The sequence below is a fragment of the Pseudophryne corroboree genome, chromosome 7 (genome assembly GCF_028390025.1).
Source record: "Pseudophryne corroboree isolate aPseCor3 chromosome 7, aPseCor3.hap2, whole genome shotgun sequence".
Lineage (NCBI taxonomy): Eukaryota > Metazoa > Chordata > Amphibia > Anura > Myobatrachidae > Pseudophryne > Pseudophryne corroboree.
In genome coordinates this window covers 237,654,768-237,676,019 of record NC_086450.1, presented here as the reverse complement: position 1 = coordinate 237,676,019, position 21,252 = coordinate 237,654,768, and the positions used below count along the sequence as shown (strand labels likewise).

Genomic DNA, 21,252 nt, shown 5'->3' with positions numbered 1-21,252 from the left:
TTGACAAAGAAGATAATTCTCCCTGCTCCTGGCACGGCTTCTCTTAAAGAGCCGGCAGACAGCAAAATGTTAACGACATTGAAATCCATTTAGTAATTTATGATCCATCTGCGCATCGGTGAGTCGCGCTATTGAAAAATGGTCAGAAAGCGTGTCATCAGAAATTGACACGATTGATAAATATGAGATACTCCTTAAGTTAGGGAATATCAAGGACGCTGCCGCCTACATGCTGGAAGCAATTAAGGATATTGGACTCTTGAGTTCACAAGCCGCTACCATGGCAGTATCGGCTAGGCGGGCGTTATGGATTCGCCAGTGGAACGCGGATGCAGATTCCAAAAGAAACATGGAGGCTCTCCCATATAAAGGTGAGGCCTTATTTGGCAATGGCCTGGATGCGTTAGTCTCGGCGGCTACCGCAGGTAAGTCAACATTTTTGCCCTCTGCGCCTGCATTGGCAAAAAAGACCTATCACCCGCAAATGCAGTCCTTTCGGCCCAATAAATACAAAAAGGCGAGAGGTTCCCCCTCCTTTGCAGGTAGGGGAAGGGGAAAGAAGCCCACACCGGCTCCAGGTTCCCAAGAGCAGAAGTCTACCCCTAATTCTGCCAAATCCCCAGCATGACGCTGGTACTCCCTTGCGGGTGGCCGCTCGGGTGGGGGCACGTCTCAAACTCTTCAGCCAGGATTGGATTCTGTCTTGCCTGGATCCCTGTTGCAAATAGTATCCCAGGGATACAAACTAGAGTTTCAAGATGTTCCCCCATGCCGGCCTTGCCAGCTTCTCCGCCAGAGAGAGAAGCAGTAACAGTGGCAATCCAAAAATTATGTCAAGACCAGGTTATAGTCCTGGTACCGTTGTCACAACAAGGGTGGGGTTTTTATTTAAGACTCTTTGTTGTTCCGAAGCCGTACGGCTCGGTCAGACCGATCCTAAATCTAAAAGATCTGAATTTCTTCCTGAAAAGGTTCAAGTTCAAGATGGAATCACTTCGGGCAGTGATTGCCAGTCTGGAGGCGGGGGACTACTTAGTGTCGGTGGACATAAAGGATGCTTACCTGCTTGTTCCCATTTATCCTCCTCACCAGGTTTATCTGAGATTTGCGGTTCATGATTGCCATTACCAATTCCAGACGTTACCTTTCGGTCTCTCCACGGCGCCGAGGGTACTCACCAAGGTGATGGCGGAGATGATGGTCCTCCTTCGTCAGAAAGGAGTCAATATAATCCCTTATCTGGACGACCTCCTGATAAAGGCGAGATCCAGGGAGCAGTTATTACAAAACATATCCCTCTCCCTGTCAATACTCCAACAACACGGGTGGATCATAAATTACCCAAAGTCACAGTTGGAACCGACGACAAGGTTGTCTTTCCTCGGGATGATTCTGGACACAGAAGTTCAGAGAGTATTTCTTCCGCTGGAAAAGGCTCTGGAAATCCAGAAAATGGTAAAAAAGAAATTGAAACCATCAAGTGTGTCGATCCATCAGTGCATTCGGTTGTTGGGGAAGATGGTGGCGGCCTACGAGGCCATACAGTTTGGCAGGTTCCATGCCAGAGTATTCCAGTGGGACCTGTTGGACAAGTGGTCGGGGTTACACCTACACATGCACAGAAAGATAAACCTGTCGTCAAAAACCAGGATTTCGCTCCTGTGGTGGATGCACAGCTCTCACTGCTAGAGGGACGTAGGTTCGGGATTCAGGACTGGGTTCTAGTAACCATGGATGCAAGTCTCCGAGGCTGGGGAGCAGTCTCTCAGGGAGAAAACTTCCAGGGACGTTGGTCACAACAGGAAGCCTGCCTTCACATAAACGTTCTGGAGCTAAGAGCCATTTACAACGGCCTTCAACATGCGGTACATCTTCTTCAAGACCGTCCTGTGCAGATCCAGGCGGACAATGTAACAGAGGTTGCATACGTAAACAGGCAGGGCGGAACGAAAAGCAGAGCGGCAATGGCAGAGGCGACAAAAATCCTCCGCTGGGCAGAAAAACATCTACAAGCTCTGTCGGCAATATTCATTCCGGGAGTAGACAACTGGGAAGCAGACTTCCTCAGCAGACACGATCTCCATCCAGGAGAGTGGGGCCTCAACCAAGAAGTCTTCGCAGAGGTGACAAGTCTTTGGGGAGTTCCTCAAATAGATATGATGGCGTCTGATCTCAACAAGAAGCTTCAGAGATACTGTTCCAAGTCGAGAGACCCTCAAGCAGTAGCAGTGGATGCACTGGTGACCCAGTGGGTGTTTCCGTCAGTGTATGTTTTCCCTCCACTTCCGCTGATCCCAAAAGTACTCAGAATCATAAGAAAGACAAGGGTTCGAGCAATCTTCATTGCCCCAGACTGGCCAAGAAGGGCTTGGTACCCAGATCTTCAGCAGTCACTCAAAGGAGATCCTCTGCCTCTTCCTCCTCAGGAGGACCTGCTGCAGCAGGGGCCGTGTGTGTACCAAGACTTACCGCGGCTACGTTTGACGGCATGGCTGTTGAGCACCGTATCCTAGCCAGGAAGGATATTCCTAAGGAGGTCATCCCCACCCTCATTCAGGCCAGAAAGGGAGTAACGTCAAAACATTACCACCGTATTTGGAGAAAATATGTGTGTTTGTGTGAATCCAGGAAAGCTCCTACGGAAGAGTTTCACTTAGGACGTTTTCTTCATTTTTTGCAGAATGGTGTGGAGACGGGCCTACGATTGGGATCAATCAGGGTCCAGATTTCAGCCTTGTCAGTGTTCTTGCAAAAACAATTGGCCTCTCTTCCAGAGGTTCAGACCTTCGTGAAAGGGGTTCTGTACATTCAGCCTCCATTCGTGCCTCCAGTGGCACCATGGGACCTTAACGTGGTATTGCAGTTCCTTCAATCGGATTGGTTTGAGCCTCTACAAAAGATAGAGTTGAAGTTTCTCACTTGGAAAGTGGTGATACTTTTGGCATTGGCATCCGCAAGGCGGGTGTCTGAATTGGGGTCCTTGTCTCACAAGAGCCCTTACCTGATTTTCCATGAAGATAGGGCAGAGTTGCGAACTCGCCAACATTTTCTTCCAAAGGTGGTTTCTGCTTTTCACATAAACCAACCTATTGTGGTGCCAGTAGTTACTGACACATTCACTGATTCAAAGTCTCTAGATGTGGTTAGAGCTTTGAAAATCTATGTTGCTAGAACAGCTCGTATGCGGAAAACAGAGGCTCTGTTTGTCCTGTATGATCACAACAAGATTGGCTGTCCTGCTTCCAAGCAGATTATTGCACGTTGGATTAGAAATATGATTCAGCAAGCTCATACTACGGCTGGATTGCCGTTACCGACATCAGTAAAGGCCCACTCCACTAGGAAGGTGGGCTCATCCTGGGCGGCTGCCCGGGGGGTCTCGGCATTACAACTTTGCCGAGCAGCTACTTGGTCAGGGTCAAACACATTTGCTAAGTTCTACAAGTTTGACACCTTGGCCGATGAGGACCTAAAGTTTGGTCAATCGGTGCTTCAGGGTCATCCGCACTCTCCCGCCCATACTGGAGCTTTGGTATAGACCCCATGATCTTGATGTCGTCTCCAGCATCCTCTAGGACGTATGAGAAAATAGGATTTTGGTAAATCCTTTTCTCCTAGTCCGTAGAGGCTGCTGGGCACCCGTCCCAGTGCGTATTTTACCTGCAGTTTAGTTATTAGAGTTACACAAGTTGTGTTATCTTGGTTTCAGCATGTTGCTGCAATTAGTTCATGCCTGTTGGCGTGTGTTATGTTGAATGCCATGTGTGCGGCATGGTTGAGGGTGTGAGTTGGTAGATATCTCACCACTAGTTAAGTAATTCCTTTCCTCGAAAATGTCAGTCTCCCTGGGCACAGTTCCTACAACTGAGATTTGGCGGAGGGGCATAGTGGGAGGAGCCAGTTCACACCCAATGAAAAGTCTTTGGAGTGCCCATGTCTCCTGCGGATCCCGTCTATACCCCATGGTCTTGATGTCGTCCCCAGCATCCTCTACGGACTAGGAGAAAAGGATTTACCGGTAGGTTATCAAAATCCTATTGTTATACATAAATATATATTCCCCCTGGGACATAGACTGTGCACAATAGCAGCTCTCCCCCTGAGATACACCCTGTACCAAGTTTCCAGCTTGTTTTTGCTTGTTTGGAGGAGCTGTGCGCGCTTGTTGCTGCTGCTGTGCAGAGGAAGGTGCCAAAATGCAGATGAGCCCGCTCTGAGAAAGTTCCGCCCCGCGCAATGGTGATAGAGCTTCAGAAATATTTATACTGGCAATGTCTCCCAAAAGTGTAAAAAAAAAAAACCCACACAAATGCAAGTTTTTCACTAACTGCTGCCAGTGTACCAGGGTGCTATAGCGGGTCCCCACCAGGAGGCTCCCGTATGCCTCCCCTGCGTGTCAGCTGCACCTGGAACCGAGGGCCCCCAGTCTGTACTCGCCACTGATGTCGCTTCAGACAATGTTAGGGGTGTGCAGCGTGCTGCGATTGCGACAGCCAAGGCGCAGTGCCCTGCGAACAAACAACCTCTCAGCGGGGAAGCGGCTCTGACACCTTCGCAAGGCCGGTGACCGCCCACCCCCACCCCACCCCAGCTCCCACGGTGCAGGTGTGCTGTTGCCCAAACAGCATACCGAAAATAACAAAGATTGAAAATAAACTGAAGAAAACTCTCTCCTCTCCTGAGGGCACTTTTTTCTAAACTGCCCGTGGGGGGGGGGGGGCATGGAGGGTAGGAGCCATCACACCCAGTTGAGGAAATTTAAAGTGCACTGGCTCCTTTGGACCCCATCTATACCCATCGTACTAATGTGTCCCCAATATCCCTTATGGATACTAGAGAAAATAGGCTTATCTTCATATTGTGCATAGGCCTTGCTGCAGCAGTTGAGCAAGTCTAAGGTCACAGAAGTCACATAGCCCAGTGCATGTGGCAGGTCATTTTTTCACCTGTCTGTGCATCCTTAGCTTCACAATATAGGACTTCCAATTTTGCTTTTCAGAGTTATTCCTCAGAACTTTCCATATCCCCTCAGGTTAATACGAAGATGGTAGCAGTTCCTGCAGTACTGCACGGAAGAAAGGGGAAAGTTGTGGTTGCGCAAGAAGGGAACAATCTCTCCTTAAGTGATAATTCAGCTTCCGTTCATTACAATTTCGGCTTCTCAGTGGGTAGATGGAAGAGTTCTGATTGCAGCTCTCTGCCTTTGGGCATACAGGTTTCCGCAGTTCCAGAGTTTTAGTGCTGGCAGAGTAAAACACGAGCAGGCAGTGTTAGAAACAACAGCTTGTCTCGCCAGTGTAGCAGCCAGTGCTAGTGACAGGCTTTGTACCCTGTTCTGGCCATAGTGACTGTTATCAAGGAAACCCCACTAGCGTACTCTTCTTATCGGAGCCACTCCTCTCATCCCATGTGCAGCAGTTGTTGTCAGACTGTCAGTGCTTAATTTATTGGTCAAGTCCATTTTCAATACGTTTCCTGCTAAGTTAGCCACACTGGAGATAGTTCCTACATTGCTTTAGTGACTTATGCTGATGAGCTAATACAGAATGGCACAGATCTTCAGCCAACAGGTAAGGTGGCACCGCACAGAGAGCCCTAAGACAAGTGTGAGAATGGCCACTTAAACAGGAGGTTTTTTCAGTATAGGTGCTGGAGAGCTGGCAAAACCAAGCTGCTCCAGGCCACGCTTTCTTCGTCTTTTGGCTTTAACAGTGTGGCTCTTGGAGATCTTGAGATCTATTTTCTAAGCCTTGGATGGAGATAGTCACTGGAGATAAAGTACCAGCCAATCAGCTCCTAACTGTCATTTTTCAAACACAGCCTGTGGCATGGCAGTAAAGAGCCGATTGGCTGGTGCTTTATCTCAGTTGACTTTATCTCCATCCAAGGCTTAGTAAATAGACCCCCTTGAGAGCAGCAGAAATTTAGAAGTGGTTGTGCAGACCATTTTAAAAGCTTGGAAAATGGTGTCTCACTTAACTGCCAAAGAGTTTGGAAGACTTATCCCATTTGGTGTGAACACTGGTGTCTCCTATTTCTAATTCCTGGATTAGGTAGGGAGTTTGCCGATTATCTGTAATGCGCAGCAAAGAGGTTGGCCAGGAACAAACTTAGAACAAAAGATGGGTTGGTTGATATGGGGAGGAGCTTCAGAATGAAGGTTTTTGTTTTGTTTTTTGAATTGCCCAGTTGATTTTCATTGCTATCATTAGATGTCCTTAAGATGCTGACACAGGCTATTGTGTTCTGTCTCTGCAGGGCTCAGATCTCTGTTAAGCAAGCAGTGGACTGGAAAAGGCTTCGGCCGAGAGCTCAGTCGACTTCTAGAGGTGTTGTACTCCAGTTCTCTCCAGCAAGAAGAAATGCAGGTAATATGCACACAAGGGGGAATATTCAATTGTTTGAAAAGTCAGTTGGGTGTCTGTTTTTTCCTATCTAATAGAGAGGAAAAAACAGACACCCAACTGACTTTTCAAACAATTGAATTCCCCCCAAGGTGTGATAAAACATTTGGATTGAATGTGATCTGTGCTACATTTTCTCAGTGCTTTGAATGGGAGGTTCGGTCTCTCTATGCTCTGAATTTGAGGCTCCGCACCTTCATTTTGTAGATTCTATAAAGGTTTTATTACTACCCCTTTCACACCGCACCTCGGACCCAGGATATTGCTGGGGCAACCCAGGTCGTGTGTCTGTGTGAAAAGGACGTTCTGGGTTTTCTGTGCCAGGATCTTCCAGGTAGGCTCCAGTGTGAAAAGGGGAACCTGAGTTACTCTACCCGATTCTCATTAATGCCTGTGTGACATTAACCCAAGGTGACACTTACTGTAGATTTCTTGTTCACTGTGAAAGAAATTCATGGGTCTGATTATTCTATATTATGGTAAACTTGCCCAAGCAACTAAGGGTGAGGATCCTTTTCCATTTGGCCTATACACATGAGCTGCTAGATTGGACTGATCCAATGTGATTGGAAAATGACAGCAACACAGGAGAATAGGGAACATCAGCAGACCAACTTCCCTACATGCCCAATGATGTTTCGATTGATGTTAATCTGATCATATTTGGGACACCTGCTCATTGTGGGGGCACTTTTCCTTGCAATATCAGCAGATCACTCACCTTCTGTATTACACAGTTTCATTCTGTAAACATGACAGCATACTAACAATCTACCACAGCAGTCAAGCAGAAGGGATACTGTCCCAATGTATGTGTCCTATTCGCTTTCTTAAATAAAATACTTTAAAACATATCTTAGAAAATGTTATTTTTGTCTTTTCTTGTTCGAGGCATGAATGTTTGTATGTTTTGGGGGTAATAGCTGCAATGTACAGAGACCAAACCTTGTGCCAGAACTAGGACTATTCTTTGAGCTATTTGCTCTGAACTGTAACATGTGATCTTTCCATTAACAGAGACTGCACCGTGCTGCGTGCCTCATTCAGGCCGTATGGAGGGGATTCCAGATGAGGAAAAGAATGAAAAAGCTTCCCAGGGCTGTGACTTCTTTGCAGCGGAGTTTTAGGTACAAACAATTACATCATTCATTTTTTTCAATAATGTGTATTATTCCTATAATTCACTTGTATAAAACAGTTTGGAAAAAGGTGTTAGACCTTCTGAGTATTTATGGTTGCATATTAGTATTATTATTTATTATTATTATTATTATTATTCTTTATATGGTGCCATAAAAGGGTCCTGCAGCACCTAACAAAGTACATATACAAATCAAGAAAACAGCGGCTTCCAGGTATATTCCATGGTATATAAACATTGCTCTATCAGCAGTCATGACACTGAAATAAGCAGGTTGGCTGTAACTGAGGTGTAGGTGCCGTTGTATGGAGTAGAAGATAGGCTGAGTAAGAGAATGAAAAGCACATGAGAAGAGAGGGGTCAGCATACAGACGCCGGGATCCTGGCTACCAGGATGCCGGCAGGGGGGCGAGCATAATGAAGCCCCTTGCAGGCTTACTGCACTCGCCGCGCTGCGAGCTCGGTGGCTCGATGCGCTCGCCACAGGTTCTGGTCCCACTCTATGGGTGTCGTGGACACCCACGAATGGAAATAGTACTGGGCCCACTGCTGGTATCCTGGCGTCGGTATGCTGCCTGCCAGGATCCCGACCACTGGTTACCAGACCGGGTAACACAGATGGGGTAGACAGTGCTCATAGGGTTAGGATGTGAGATGGCTGGGTTTGATGAAGTGGTTCTTGAGAGCCCATTTGAAGTTTTGTGGAGGGTTTGATAGGTAGAGAATTGTAGCGATAGGGGAGCAGCACGCGCAAAGTCTTGGAGGTGGGAGATAGAGGAGGTATTCAGTAGGGAGCAGAGGCGGCATGCAATTCTGGAGCAAAGAGAGTGGACAGGAATGTAAAGGGAGAGAAGGTCAGAGTTGTAAATGGGAGAGGAATGGGCGAGGGTTTAGTGAGTGGGAATTGGACTCCTGACAGGAGAGGGGAGCAAGGGATGGCTTGTAACATAGTGGAGGCAGACTTAGTATGTTGGAAGAGGAAGATGAGCCGGGCGGTACCATCGATGACAGACTTGAGTGGAGAGAAGTGGCAGTCTGGGAGGCCAGATGGGAGGAGGTTACAGTAGTTCATCTGGAGATGACCAGAGAGTGGATGAGGGTCTTCGAAGCATCCAGGGTGAGAAGTGGCCTGATCCTGGAAATATTTTTGAGATGGAAAAGGCAGGACTGCTAATTGTACTGAATGTATGTATGGTTTAAAGGAGAGAGAGAGAGAGGAGTCTAGGATAATTCCAAGAAAGGGCACTTGGGGGCTAGAGGAGATCGTTGTGCCATCAATAGATAATGAAATTGTAGGACGTGAGGTTATGCAGGTGGGTGGGAAGATGATCAGCTCTGTCTTAGGGCCCTTTTTTCAAGAATCACATTTGTAATGCGATCTGGGCATGGTATTGGAGCCCAGAATCTCACTGCATGCTGCGATTCTTAAGATGGCATGTATCATTGCACACCCGCAGGGACAGGTTTCTGGTAATACTCTGGTAGGTATGCGGTTAGCATACTGACAGTCAGCAGTCACAATACAGACGCTGGGATCCCGACAAGGGCACCGTACCAGCGAGGTAGACTATTCTCCCTCTATTGGTTTCCACGACACCCATAATGGGAGACTAGAACCCGCAGCGAGCCCGCAAGGGGCTTAGCTGCACTGCCCCCCACCGCCGGCATTCCACCGCTCGGGATCCCGATGTTGGCATAATGACATTCGGCATCCCGAGCGGCAGTATATCATACAGATTCCCCTCTGATATTACAAGTATATGCCAACAATAAAATATAAAAAACCATATCGGTAAATTGGAAGCACACACTGCTGTTCATCCACATGTGCAGCCTTCCTAGTGTGGAGTAAACATGAAGTGCAATTCTTAGCAATTTTCATTAAAAAAAACACAGTAAAACATCACAGTATAATATACTGTAGATTGGTTTGATGTATGATGACACCACATGTCCAATTATACATATGTATGTAGTGCAAATGGTTTCCTAGGCCCAAAATGTCGCAAATAGCATGCATAGAAGTAGCAGGAAAGTACATCTTCAATTGATTTATCAGAAGACCCCTCTTTTTTTTTTTTTTTTTTTTTTTATATAGTTCTCTTACACACTAAATGCTTGATTCACAGCCCATGAAATGGTAGGGAATACAGCCTTGTGGTCTTTCAGTATACTTCAAAACTCCATTGTTCAAGGCATAGGTGTTTTTTTTATAATGGGTGTACTGTGCGTGGTGTAGGGTACCCCACACTACACATCCTGCACCCATATTTAATTACTTACCTCAGAGTCCTACGTCAGCACTGCTGATGCTGGAGAAATCACTCTGAAAATGGAGCTGTGGCCATTTTCCCAGTGATTCGTGCAGGCACAGTACAGATTTGTCTCTGGGAACACGGCAAGCGCCGTGTTTCTGGAGACATGCACATGTGCAATGTCTTCGGCGCCACAGAGAGGAGTCTGCACACAGGTACCCTCGTCTCTTATGCCATCCTTGGTTCAAGGATGTAAAATGTGAGAGCAAAGCACATCTAATGCTTCACCATTTTCTCTTACGTCCTAGAGGATGCTGGGGTCCATGTTAGTACCATGAGGTATAGACGGGTCCACCAGGAGCCATTGGCAATTTAAGAGTTTAATAGTGTGGGCTGGATCCTCCCTCTATGCCCCTCCTACCAGACTCAGTTTAGAAAATGTGCCCGGAGGAGCCGGTCACAGCTAGGGGAGCTCTACAGAGTTCTCTTGGTAAAGAGTATTTTTATTCTTTCTTTTCAGGTTTTTTATTTTACAGGGAGGCTGTTTGCAGTGTGGGACTGGCGGAGGGGGAGCAGTGTCCGCCCCGCGGGGTCTTGAGCCACTGCTCCCTCTGACTGGACGTTGGCTCCAGAGGGGTATGATCACGCCCCGCCGCAGGGGAACGCTCGCCCCGGCAGCAAACCGCCACCCCCTCAGAAGCTGAAGTGTGGCGAGTCAGTCACTGTCCCCCTTGCAAGCGGGGGGGACAGTGTGAAGAAGGCGGCTACAGAGTCAGGAGCGCGGTTGTTCCCGCGCTCCTGGAAGGCTCAGCGGTACCTTGGTGCGGCACTGGAAGGGAACGCCCTGGGCCAGCTCCGGACCCTACACTGGTTTTTTTCAGCATGTCGGGGTCTGCGGACCCAGGTCAGCAAATTCCTCTGGGCCAGTATAATCTTCATGTGAGCGGGAAGACAGTGCCATTGAAGAGGGAGGAGCTTCTCCTCAGAGCGGACCCAGCAGCGTTCAGCGCCATTTTTCCTGCCTGCAGTCACAGTTCACTGGATCCAGGTCCCTCCAGAGCTTTCTCCAGCAGTCTGTACGGTACCAGGGGGCTGTAGAAGGGAGGGGAGGCTGCTTAAAGGCTGTGTCACCTATTAAGGGACACAGTCAGCGCTGGGAAGGGACTCCCTTTACCTAAAAAGCGCTGTGTGTGGGTTGACTCCAATCTCTGTGTCTCGCTGCCATTCTTGGGGGGGAAACTCTGTCTTCATAATACCCTGTGTGTTTGTGGGGTGTTTGAGTGTGTGTGCAACATGTCTAGGGACACTGTTTAATATGCTGCAGAGGATTTGTCTTCCCAGGAAGACTCCATTCCATGTAATCAGGATTGCACTGTTTTAGCGCAGATCCCAGCTAGAGAGCCAGAATGGTTAGTCTCTCTGAGGGGGACTATTTCTCAGATTTCTGATAGGGTGGCTAGGACTGAGCATGCCACTCAGGTCCTCCAGTCCTCTATGGTGGTTTGGTCTGATTCTGCCTCCTTGGGGTCCCCTGTGGTACATTCTCATAAACGTGCGCTTGCAATTATGCAGGATGACACGGACAGCGACTCTGACGATGCAGATGGTGATGGGGATGTGTTTAGGGGGACGGCATCACTAGCCAAGGGGGTGCAGTTGATGATTGAGGCTGTTAGGGATGTTTTACACATTTCAGACACAGCGCCGGAACAGGTGGAGGAGGCCTTCTTCACAGATAATAAGAAGTCCACCCCCCACACTTTCCCGGCATCCAAAGAATTGAATGCTATCTTTGAAAATCCATGGGAAACTCCGGAAAAGAAATTCCAGATTCCCAAGAGGGTGTTGGTGGCTTTTCCCTTTCCAGAGGAAGATGGGAAGAGATGGGAGTCCCCGCCGATAGTCGACACATCTGTATCCAGGCTGTCCAAACAGGTAGTTTTACCGGTCCCGGGATCTACCGCGTTAAAGGACCCGGCAGATCGCAAGGTGGATGCTACGCTGAAATCCATTTACACGGCTTCTGGGGCTATATTGCGGCCTACTATAGCCTGTGCTTGGATTGCTAAAGCTATTGCCAGGTGGTCGATCACTCTGCAGGAGGAATCGTCTACACTGGACAAAGGTGACGTTGATTTGATTTTACGTAATACTCAGGATTCTGCAGGGTTCCTGGTGGATTCCATGAAGGACCTGGGTTCCATGGCTGCAGGGATCTCCTCCATGTGAGTCTCGGCTCGCAGAGGTCTCTGGCTACGCAACTGGTCTGTGGACGCGGAATCCAGGAAGTTTGTGGAAGGCCTTCCGTACAAGGGTCAGGCTCTCTTTTGGGGAGGCGCTGGATGCGTGGATTGCCACGGCTACCGCGGGTAAGTCTCCTTTTCTCCCCTCAGCTGCACCGGCTACGAAGAAGCCCTTTTCATCTAACACATCACAGTCCTTTCGGGCCGCGAGGCCTAGAAAGAATAAGCCTTCGAACACCTTCTTCAGAGGTGGTCGTGCCAAAGGAAAGAAACCCACTCCCACAGGTTCCCAGACCCAGAAGCCCGCTTCTGATACTCCTCTAAGTCCTGCGCATGACGGTGGACAGCTAGGCCTGGAGGAAGGTCAGGTGGGGGCGAGACTCCGGCAGTTCAGCCGCGTCTGGGTGTCGTCGGGTCTGGACCCCTGGGTTCTGGATATAGTGTCCAGGGGGTACAGACTGGAGCTTCAAGATCCCCCGCCTCACCGTTTCTTCAAGTCAGGCTTACCAGCGCTGCTGGCGGACAGGACAATTCTTCTGGAGGCCATCAGGAATTTGGTGGTGTCAGAGGTCATTTTTCTCTTCAGCAAAGGAACAAGGGTTATTATTCGAACCTTTTTGTGGTACCGAAACCGGATGGTTCGGTACGGCCTATTCTAAATTTAAAGTCTTTGAACCCTTATCTCAAGGAGTTCAAATTCAAGATGGAATCTCTGAAAGCTGTCATTTCAGGGCTGTCGGAGGGGGAGTTCCTGGTGTCCCTGGACATCAAGGATGCTTACCTTCACATTCCCATTTGGCCACCGCATCAAGCTTATCGCAGGTTTGCACTGATGGACGATCACTATCAGTTCCAGGCGCTGCCGTTTGGCCTCTCCACAGCACCAAGGATCTTCACCAAGGTGATGGCGGAGATGATGGTTCTCCTCCGCAAACAGGGGGTGAACATAATTCCATATCTGGACGATCTCTTGATCAAGGCGTCATCCAGGGAGAGGATGTTGCGGTCCATCGCGCTCACGACACAGCTGCTCAGGAAGCACGGTTGGATCCTGAACCTTCCAAAGTCTCATCTGGAGCCTACAAGGCGGCTGTCTTTCCTGGGAATGATCCTCGACACGGAAGTGCAGAGGGTATTTCTCCCGGCAGAGAAAGCGTTGGTGATTCAAACAATGGTCCGGGATGTCCTACGGCCTACCCGGGTATCGGTTCATCAATGCATCAGGTTTCATGCTCGACCTTTTCAACTGGACCTCTTGGACCAGTGGTCGGGCTCTCACCTACACATGCACAAGAGGATACACCTGTCTCCGAAAGCCAAGATTTCACTCCTCTGGTGGCTGCAACTTCCACACCTTCTGGAAGGGAGAAGGTTCAGAATTCAAGACTGGATCCTTTTGAACACAGATGCAAGTCTAAGAGGTTGGGGAGCGGTCGCTCTGGGGGAAACTTTTCAAGGACGATGATCGGATCAAGAGTCACTTCTCCCAATAAACATCCTGGAACTCAGGGCCGTTTACAACGCCCTTCTGCAAGTAGCACACCTTCTACAGGATCGGGCTGTTCAGGTGCAGTCGGACAACGTGACCACAGTGGCCTACATAAACCGACAAGGCGGAACGAAGAGCAGAGCTGCCATGGCAGAGGTGTCAAAAATCCTCATCTGGGTAGAAAGGCACGTGGTGGCGATGTCGGCAATCTTCATTCCGGGCGTAGACACCTGGGAAGCAGACTTCCTCAGCAGACACGATCTCCATCCAGTGGAGTGGGGCCTCCATCCGGAGGTGTTCGAGGATGTAACCGGTTGGTGGGGGGTTCTTCACATAGACATGATGGCCTCCCGCCTCAACAAGGAGCTACGGAGGTACTGTTCCAGGTCAAGAAACCCACAGGCAGTGGCGGTGGACGCACTGGTAACACCTTGGGTGTTCAAGTCGGTGTATGTGTTCCCTCCACTTCCTCTGATACCAAAGGTTCTTCAACTCGTGAGAAGAACAAAGGTTCTGGCAATCCTCATTGCTCCGGACTGGCCAAGGAGGGCTTGGTACACGGATCTGCTGGATCTTCTGTTGGAAGATCCACGGCCGTTACCTCTTCGGGAGGATCTGCTTCTGCAGGGGCCGTTCGCTTATCAAGACTTACCGCAGCTTTGTTTGACGGCATGGCGGTTGAACGCCAGATCTTAGCTCGGAAGGGTATCCCGAGTGAGGTCATTCCTACCCTGATACAGGCCAGGAAGGGTGTAACGTCTAAGCATTACCATCGCATTTGGAAGAAGTATGTTTCTTGGTGTGAGGCCAAGAAGTTTCCGGCGGTGGAGTTTCAACTTGGACGTTTTCTCCTTTTCCTGCAAGCAGGAGTGGATATGGGACTGAGACTGGGCTCCATCAAGGTCCAGATCTCTGCTTTGTCCATCTTCTTCCAAAAACAATTGGCTGTTCTTCCTGAGGTTCAGACCTTTTTGAAAGGGGTTCTGCACATCCAGCCTCCCTTTGTGGCGCCTACGGCTCCATGGGATCTTGATGTGGTGTTGCAGTTCCTGCAATCTACTTGAGATCAGACTCCTGTAGAGGCTCAAACCAAGTTTCTCACGTGAAAGACGGTCACTTTGTTGGCCTTGGCTTCTGCACGACGTGTGTCGGAATTGCGGGCTTTACCTTGTAATAGCCCCCATCTGATCGTCCATGAAGACAGGGCGGAACTTAGGACTTGTCCACAGTTCCTACCTAAGGTTGTGTCGGCTTTCCACATCAACCAACCTATTGTGGTGCCAGTGGCTACTGACTCCTCAATTACTTCAAAGGCCTTGGATGTAGTGAAGGCTTTGAAGATTTACGTGAAGAGGACGGCTCGTCATAGGAAAAGTGACTCTCTGTTTGTCCTCTATGATCCAAAGAAAATTGGATGTCCTGCTTCTAAGCAGTCGATTTCACGCTGGATCAGGTTCACTATCCAGCATGCTTATTCCACGGCAGGATTGCCGTGTCCGAAATCCGTAAAGGCTCACTCTACTCATAAAGTGGGCTCTTCCTGGGCGGCTGCCTGTAGTGTCTCGGCGATACAACTCTGCCGAGCGGCTACTTGGTCTGGATCGAACACGTTTGCCAAGTTTTACAAGTTCGATACTTTGGCCTCTGATGACCTCAAGTTTGGTCAGGCAGTGTTGCAGGAGCCTCCACGCTCTCCCTCCCGTACTGGGAGCTTTGGTACATCCCCATGGTACTAATATGTACCCCAGCATCCTCTAGGACGTAAGAGAAAATAGGATTTTGGTTACCTACCGGTAAATCCTTTTCTCGTAGTCCGTAGAGGATGCTGGGTGCCCGCCCAGCGCTTCGTTTTCCTGCATTGCTGGTATGAATCTCGCCACTATCTGTGTAATTCCTTCTCTCGAAGTATGTCGTCTCCTCGGGCACAGTTTCTAGACTGAGTCTGGTAGGAGGGACATAGAGGGAGGAGCCAGCCCACACTATTAAACTCTTAAAGTGCCAATGGCTCCTGGTGGACCCGTCTATACCCCATGATACTAATATGGACTCCAGCATCCTCTACGGACTACGAGAAAAGGATTTACCGGTAGGTAACCAAAATCCTGTTTTCCACATAGAAAAAATATTTTGATAGGGTATTTAATAACACAATATTATGGGGAGCTGTACGGAGACTATTTAACCAATCTCCATGCAGACACAACCCTATTCAAAATGGAGCCCATGCTGTAAGTCGGTAATGCTTTGCCATCCCCATCTATTAAATCAATGGGGAGAGGGTTTAATACAAATACATACTGGATTTCTTCTGTTATTGCTTACAATTTTTACTTAGTAATGTAAGGTAGCATTATGGCACTACCCAATGTTCCTGTATTTCTCTAAATAACACATTTTCAGTTATATCATGTTTATTTGTTGCCTTCACAATATGCAGTGTTTCATAATCTATAATTCTAGAGTGCATGGGAGTTCAGTCTGTGTGGGGGAAAACGTGAAAATATGTAGTACTGTTATTAGAAATACATTACAAGCAGTTTCATAACTTCCCATATCTAGAACAGCCACTTTCATGCAGAGAAAAGTGTTGTGAAATACTACATGTGCACCTGCTGGTCATATGTGAAATGTACGTCACACCCAAATATATTTTTTATTAGGTATGTTTGTGAAAAATGTTTTTCAATCATAAACTAAGTACACCAACAACATAGACATGTGCGCAACATCACATCCAAGAGAGTAGTAAAACTTAAAATCAACAAGTTACTTGAAAAATTACTTATAATTACAAGTGAATAAAATGTGATACAATATATGCTGTAAGAGGATAAGAGGCCATTCATGCATAAGAAGTGTTGGGGACACCCAGAGAATATATGACAGGGATATGCTCCAGTTCCAAGCAGAGGCGGATTTAGACCTCATGGGGCGCTAAGCAAGATGCCAATTTGGGACTTCTCTATAACCCCTAATAGCACAGTCACTGCCTGACCCATCCACAGTAGCTGCAAGCTTGCCAGAAAGTAACTCGTCTTCAACTGTATATCAAAAACCCTGCGCCATAGTGAATGTACCCCATATAGTTAGAAATATGAATTTAGAGAAATAGGTTGTTTTTTTTTGAATAGTGTTTTTATTCAACAGCATAATTAATGATACAGACATTTCAGTGTACACTGGGAAGCACATTTGACATTACACAGTATATTGAACCATACACCTCTCCAAGGATATACATATACAAAGGACGTTCCCAGTATTGCTGTTCCCGTGCATCCTTCCCACATAATACATATTTTCTGAAGTCCGTAAACAGATCATGATCCACATACTTAACATTTTAGATATTTTCTCCCCGAACCATTATTGTAAATACCCCGTCTAGTAGGCCAGTAATAGCCCACAACCCCTCTAACCCAAAACAAAACCCCCTTAAACAAACTCAAACCTAGCCAACCTAAAGTGTGTGAGGTGTGGTACAGTAGCAAAATAATTAAACAAAATACGATAAAGGAGAGAGAGAGGTCCGGCTCAGCGCCTCAGGGCCCAAATAATGCACCACGGCGACGGCCAGTGCCCCCTAAATCCGTAGGGCAAGGGATGAGTATGTGGAATTGATCCAAGGAGACCATATTTTCTCGTATTTGGTAAGGGCATTATATTTCATATATACATAGCGGTCTTTCAATAGGGTATCATTTACCAAACCCTGGAATGCAGGTATCGTAGGGGGATGCGGAGCCATCCATGCCCGCGCAATACACACCTTAGAAAGAGCGCACATACTGCGGGCATATATGCCCTCCCAACGAGACCCAGGGTCAGGATTGCCCACCCCCAAAATACAAAATCTCGGAGTCAGCAAGCCTCTCGGTATCCCCGTATGTTCCAGAATTGACCCGACCCCAGCCCAGAACGCCTGCAGCAACGGGCATTCCCATGTAAGGTGCCAGAAGGTACCTCCGGCGGCCCCGCACTTAGGACAAATATCAACACTATCGGTCCTAAATCTGGCCAGCCTGCTTGGCGTCATATATGATCTGTGCAAAATGAAGAGCTGTATCGGTTGGAACCGCAGTGATTTGGTGACCTGGCTCGAGTTACCCAGAGCACCCTCCCAATCTTCCCCGTCTATGGGGCCCAAGTCACACTCCCAGTGCTCCCGAAGATTCGAGAGCGGGTCTGCATGAATTGTTTGAAGAAGGTACGAGTAGGTGAAGGAGATCACCTTGACTCGACCCAGTGAGTGTAGAAATGTTTTTATGGGGAAGGGGAGGAGCGCCGGGGGAGAATCTCCGAACTGTGCCTGCAAGGCGTGCCTGAGCTGTAAGAATCTGTAAAAGTGAGAGTTCGGAAGTCCAAACTCCTCCTTTAATTGCTGAAACTATTTCAATGAACCATCGCTATATAGCTGAGACATTGAAATTATCGAATACGGAGCCCACACCTCCCTACCCTCGAGAGACCCCAGTTCACTGAGCGATGTGGAGTGCCATAGGGGAGTATCTGGGTCCATGCCCTCATACCAGACAGGCCCTTTAAAGCTAGCCAAATCTTCATGGCCTGAAAGACCATAGGAGGTGAGAATCTAGAAGGACTCCCCCCCCCCCCCCCCGCCCCCCCCCGCCCCCCCCACCACCACCACCAGGACCTGCGCCGGGGAGAGATCCGGGTAATAACACCTAAGGAACGCCTAGCATAAACCAGCCTCCTCCCCTCCTCGGAGCCAAATACCGATATGTGACAACTGAGCAGCGTAGTAATACAATTGGAAGTGAGGCAAGGCCAAGCCGCCGTCCGTTTTTTGTCTGGTAAGGGTAGATAATTTTATTCTAGACCTTTTATTGGCCCAGATCAGGGACGTTATGACACTATTTAATTTCCTGAAGAAGGCTGGAAAGATGTACACAGGGGACTGCAAGAGAACATACAGTAGTCTGGGCAAAACTACCATTTTAATGAGGCCAACCCTGCCCGTGACTGTCAGCGGAAGCTTACACCAAGCTCACGACTTGCGCACAAATGACTGTACAAGAGGATCAAGGTTCAAGGGCACAAAGTCTGATGGATCGTTAGTAACTAGGATCCCAAGGTACTTAAACTGGTCTGTCCAACATAGTGGCAGGGATAGTCTCGGAACCTGGGGGGGAGAGCCCATAATGGGCATAATAAATGATTTGGACCAGTTTATGCAGAGACCTGAAAACCCACCAAAGGTCTCTGACCCGCAACACAGTAGGCATATCCACCGCGTAGTCTCGGAGGAATAACAGCAAGTCATCCGCATAAAGAGCTATTTTGTCAGTGCATGAACCCGTATCAATTCCCCCAATGTCCGGGTGCGACCTAATCAAACAAGCCAGGGGCTCGATGGCTATGGCAAACAAGGCAGGAGAGAGGGTGCAACCCTGTCTGGTGCCCCGTGTCAAAGGAAAGGAGGAGGAGATGTAGCCGTTTACCAGGACCCTGGCGCGTGGATTTTGATATAACAATCTGATCCATTGTATAAAATTAGGGCCAAAGCCCATGTTCCTCATGACTCCCCACAGGTAGGGCCACTCAACGCTGTCGAATGCCTTGGCCGCATCCAATGAGACCACAACCGCGTCCGAGGGGAAGTCATGAGGAGCCTGCAAAATAGTGTACAGCCTGCGCAAATTAATGGACGTGGATTTCCCAGGCATGAAGCCAGATTGATCCGGATGAATTATAGATTCAATAACTAAGTTGAGCCGGACCGCGAGAATTTTCGCCAGGATCTTGGCATCGGTGGGGATGAGGGAGATCTGCCTGTAGGACTCCAAAAGTTTAGGGTCCTTACCAGGTTTTGGGAGCATTATAAGGACAGCCTCGGACATTGAGGGAGGAAGGCGGTTAGCGGCAAATATATCAACATACATGTCATGCAGCTTAGGACCAAAGAACTTAATGTACTGTTTATACAGTTCCGTGGGAATACCGTCACTACTAGAGATGAGCGCCTGAAATTTTTCGGGTTTTGTGTTTTGGTTTTGGGTTCGGTTCCGCGGCCGTGTTTTGGGTTCGACCGCGTTTTGGCAAAACCTCACCGAATTTTTTTTGTCGGATTCGGGTGTGTTTTGGATTCGGGTGTTTTTTTCAAAAAACCCTAAAAAACAGCTTAAATCATAGAATTTGGGGGTAATTTTGATCCCAAAGTATTATTAACCTCAAAAAACATAATTTACACTCATTTTCAGCCTATTCTGAACACATCACACCTCACAATATTATTTTTAGTCCTAAAATTTGCACCGAGGTCGCTGTGTGAGTAAGATAAGCGACCCTAGTGGCCGACACAAACACCGGGCCCATCTAGGAGTGGCACTGCAGTGTCACGCAGGATGGCCCTTCCAAAAAACCCTCCCCAAACAGCACATGACGCAAAGAAAAAAAGAGGCGCAATGAGGTAGCTGACTGTGTGAGAAAGATAAGCGACCCTAGTGGCCGACACAAACACCGGGCCCATCTAGGAGTGGCACTGCAGTGTCACGCAGGATGTCCCTTCCAAAAAACCCTCCCCAATCAGCACATGATGCAAAGAAAAAGAAAAGAAAAAAGAGGTGCAAGATGGAATTATCCTTGGGCCCTCCCACCCACCCTTATGTTGTATAAACAAAACAGGACATGCACACTTTAACCAACCCATCATTTCAGTGACAGGGTCTGCCACACGACTGTGACTGATATGACGGGTTGGTTTGGACCCCCCCCAAAAAAGAAGCAATTAATCTCTCCTTGCACAAACTGGCTCTACAGAGGCAAGATGTCCACCTCATCTTCACCCTCCGATATATCACCGTGTACATCCCCCTCCTCACAGATTATCAATTCGTCCCCACTGGAATCCACCATCTCAGCTCCCTGTGTACTTTGTGGAGGCAATTGCTGCTGGTCAATGTCTCCGCGGAGGAATTGATTATAATTCATTTTAATGAACATCATCTTCTCCACATTTTCTGGATGTAACCTCGTACGCCGATTGCTGACAAGGTGAGCGGCGGCACTAAACACTCTTTCGGAGTACACACTTGTGGGAGGGCAACTTAGGTAGAATAAAGCCAGTTTGTGCAAGGGCCTCCAAATTGCCTCTTTTTCCTGCCAGTATAAGTACGGACTGTGTGACGTGCCTACTTGGATGCGGTCACTCATATAATCCTCCACCATTCTATCAATGTTGAGAGAATCATATGCAGTGACAGTAGACGACATGTCCGTAATCGTTGTCAGGTCCTTCAGTCCGGACCAGATGTCAGCATCAGCAGTCGCTCCAGACTGCCCTGCATCACCGCCAGCGGGTGGGCTCGGAATTCTGAGCCTTTTCCTCGCACCCCCAGTTGCGGGAGAATGTGAAGGAGGAGATGTTGACAGGTCGCGTTCCGCTTGACTTGACAATTTTGTCACCAGCAGGTCTTTCAACCCCAGCAGACCTGTGTCTGCCGGAAAGAGAGATCCAAGGTAGGCTTTAAATCTAGGATCGAGCACGGTGGCCAAAATGTAGTGCTCTGATTTCAACAGATTGACCACCCGTGAATCCTTGTTAAGCGAATTAAGGGCTGCATCCACAAGTCCCACATGCCTAGCGGAATCGCTCCGTGTTAGCTCCTTCTTCAATGCCTCCAGCTTCTTCTGCAAAAGCCTGATGAGGGGAATGACCTGACTCAGGCTGGCAGTGTCTGAACTGACTTCACGTGTGGCA

General features: G+C 48.3%; 1 protein-coding gene across 4 annotated transcripts in view; it reads left to right on the top strand.

Moving 5' to 3' along the window:
• The window catches only part of IQCB1 (IQ motif containing B1), a 352,259-nt gene that overhangs the window by 259,133 nt on the left and 71,874 nt on the right, over window positions 1-21,252 (top strand). For all 4 annotated transcript variants that reach the window (XM_063934042.1, XM_063934043.1, XM_063934041.1 and 1 more), the window contains 2 exons: window positions 6,259-6,368; window positions 7,422-7,531. In XM_063934042.1, coding sequence (XP_063790112.1) covers window positions 6,259-6,368; window positions 7,422-7,531 — 220 coding nt within the window. The remainder of the gene's footprint in view (window positions 1-6,258; window positions 6,369-7,421; window positions 7,532-21,252) is intronic.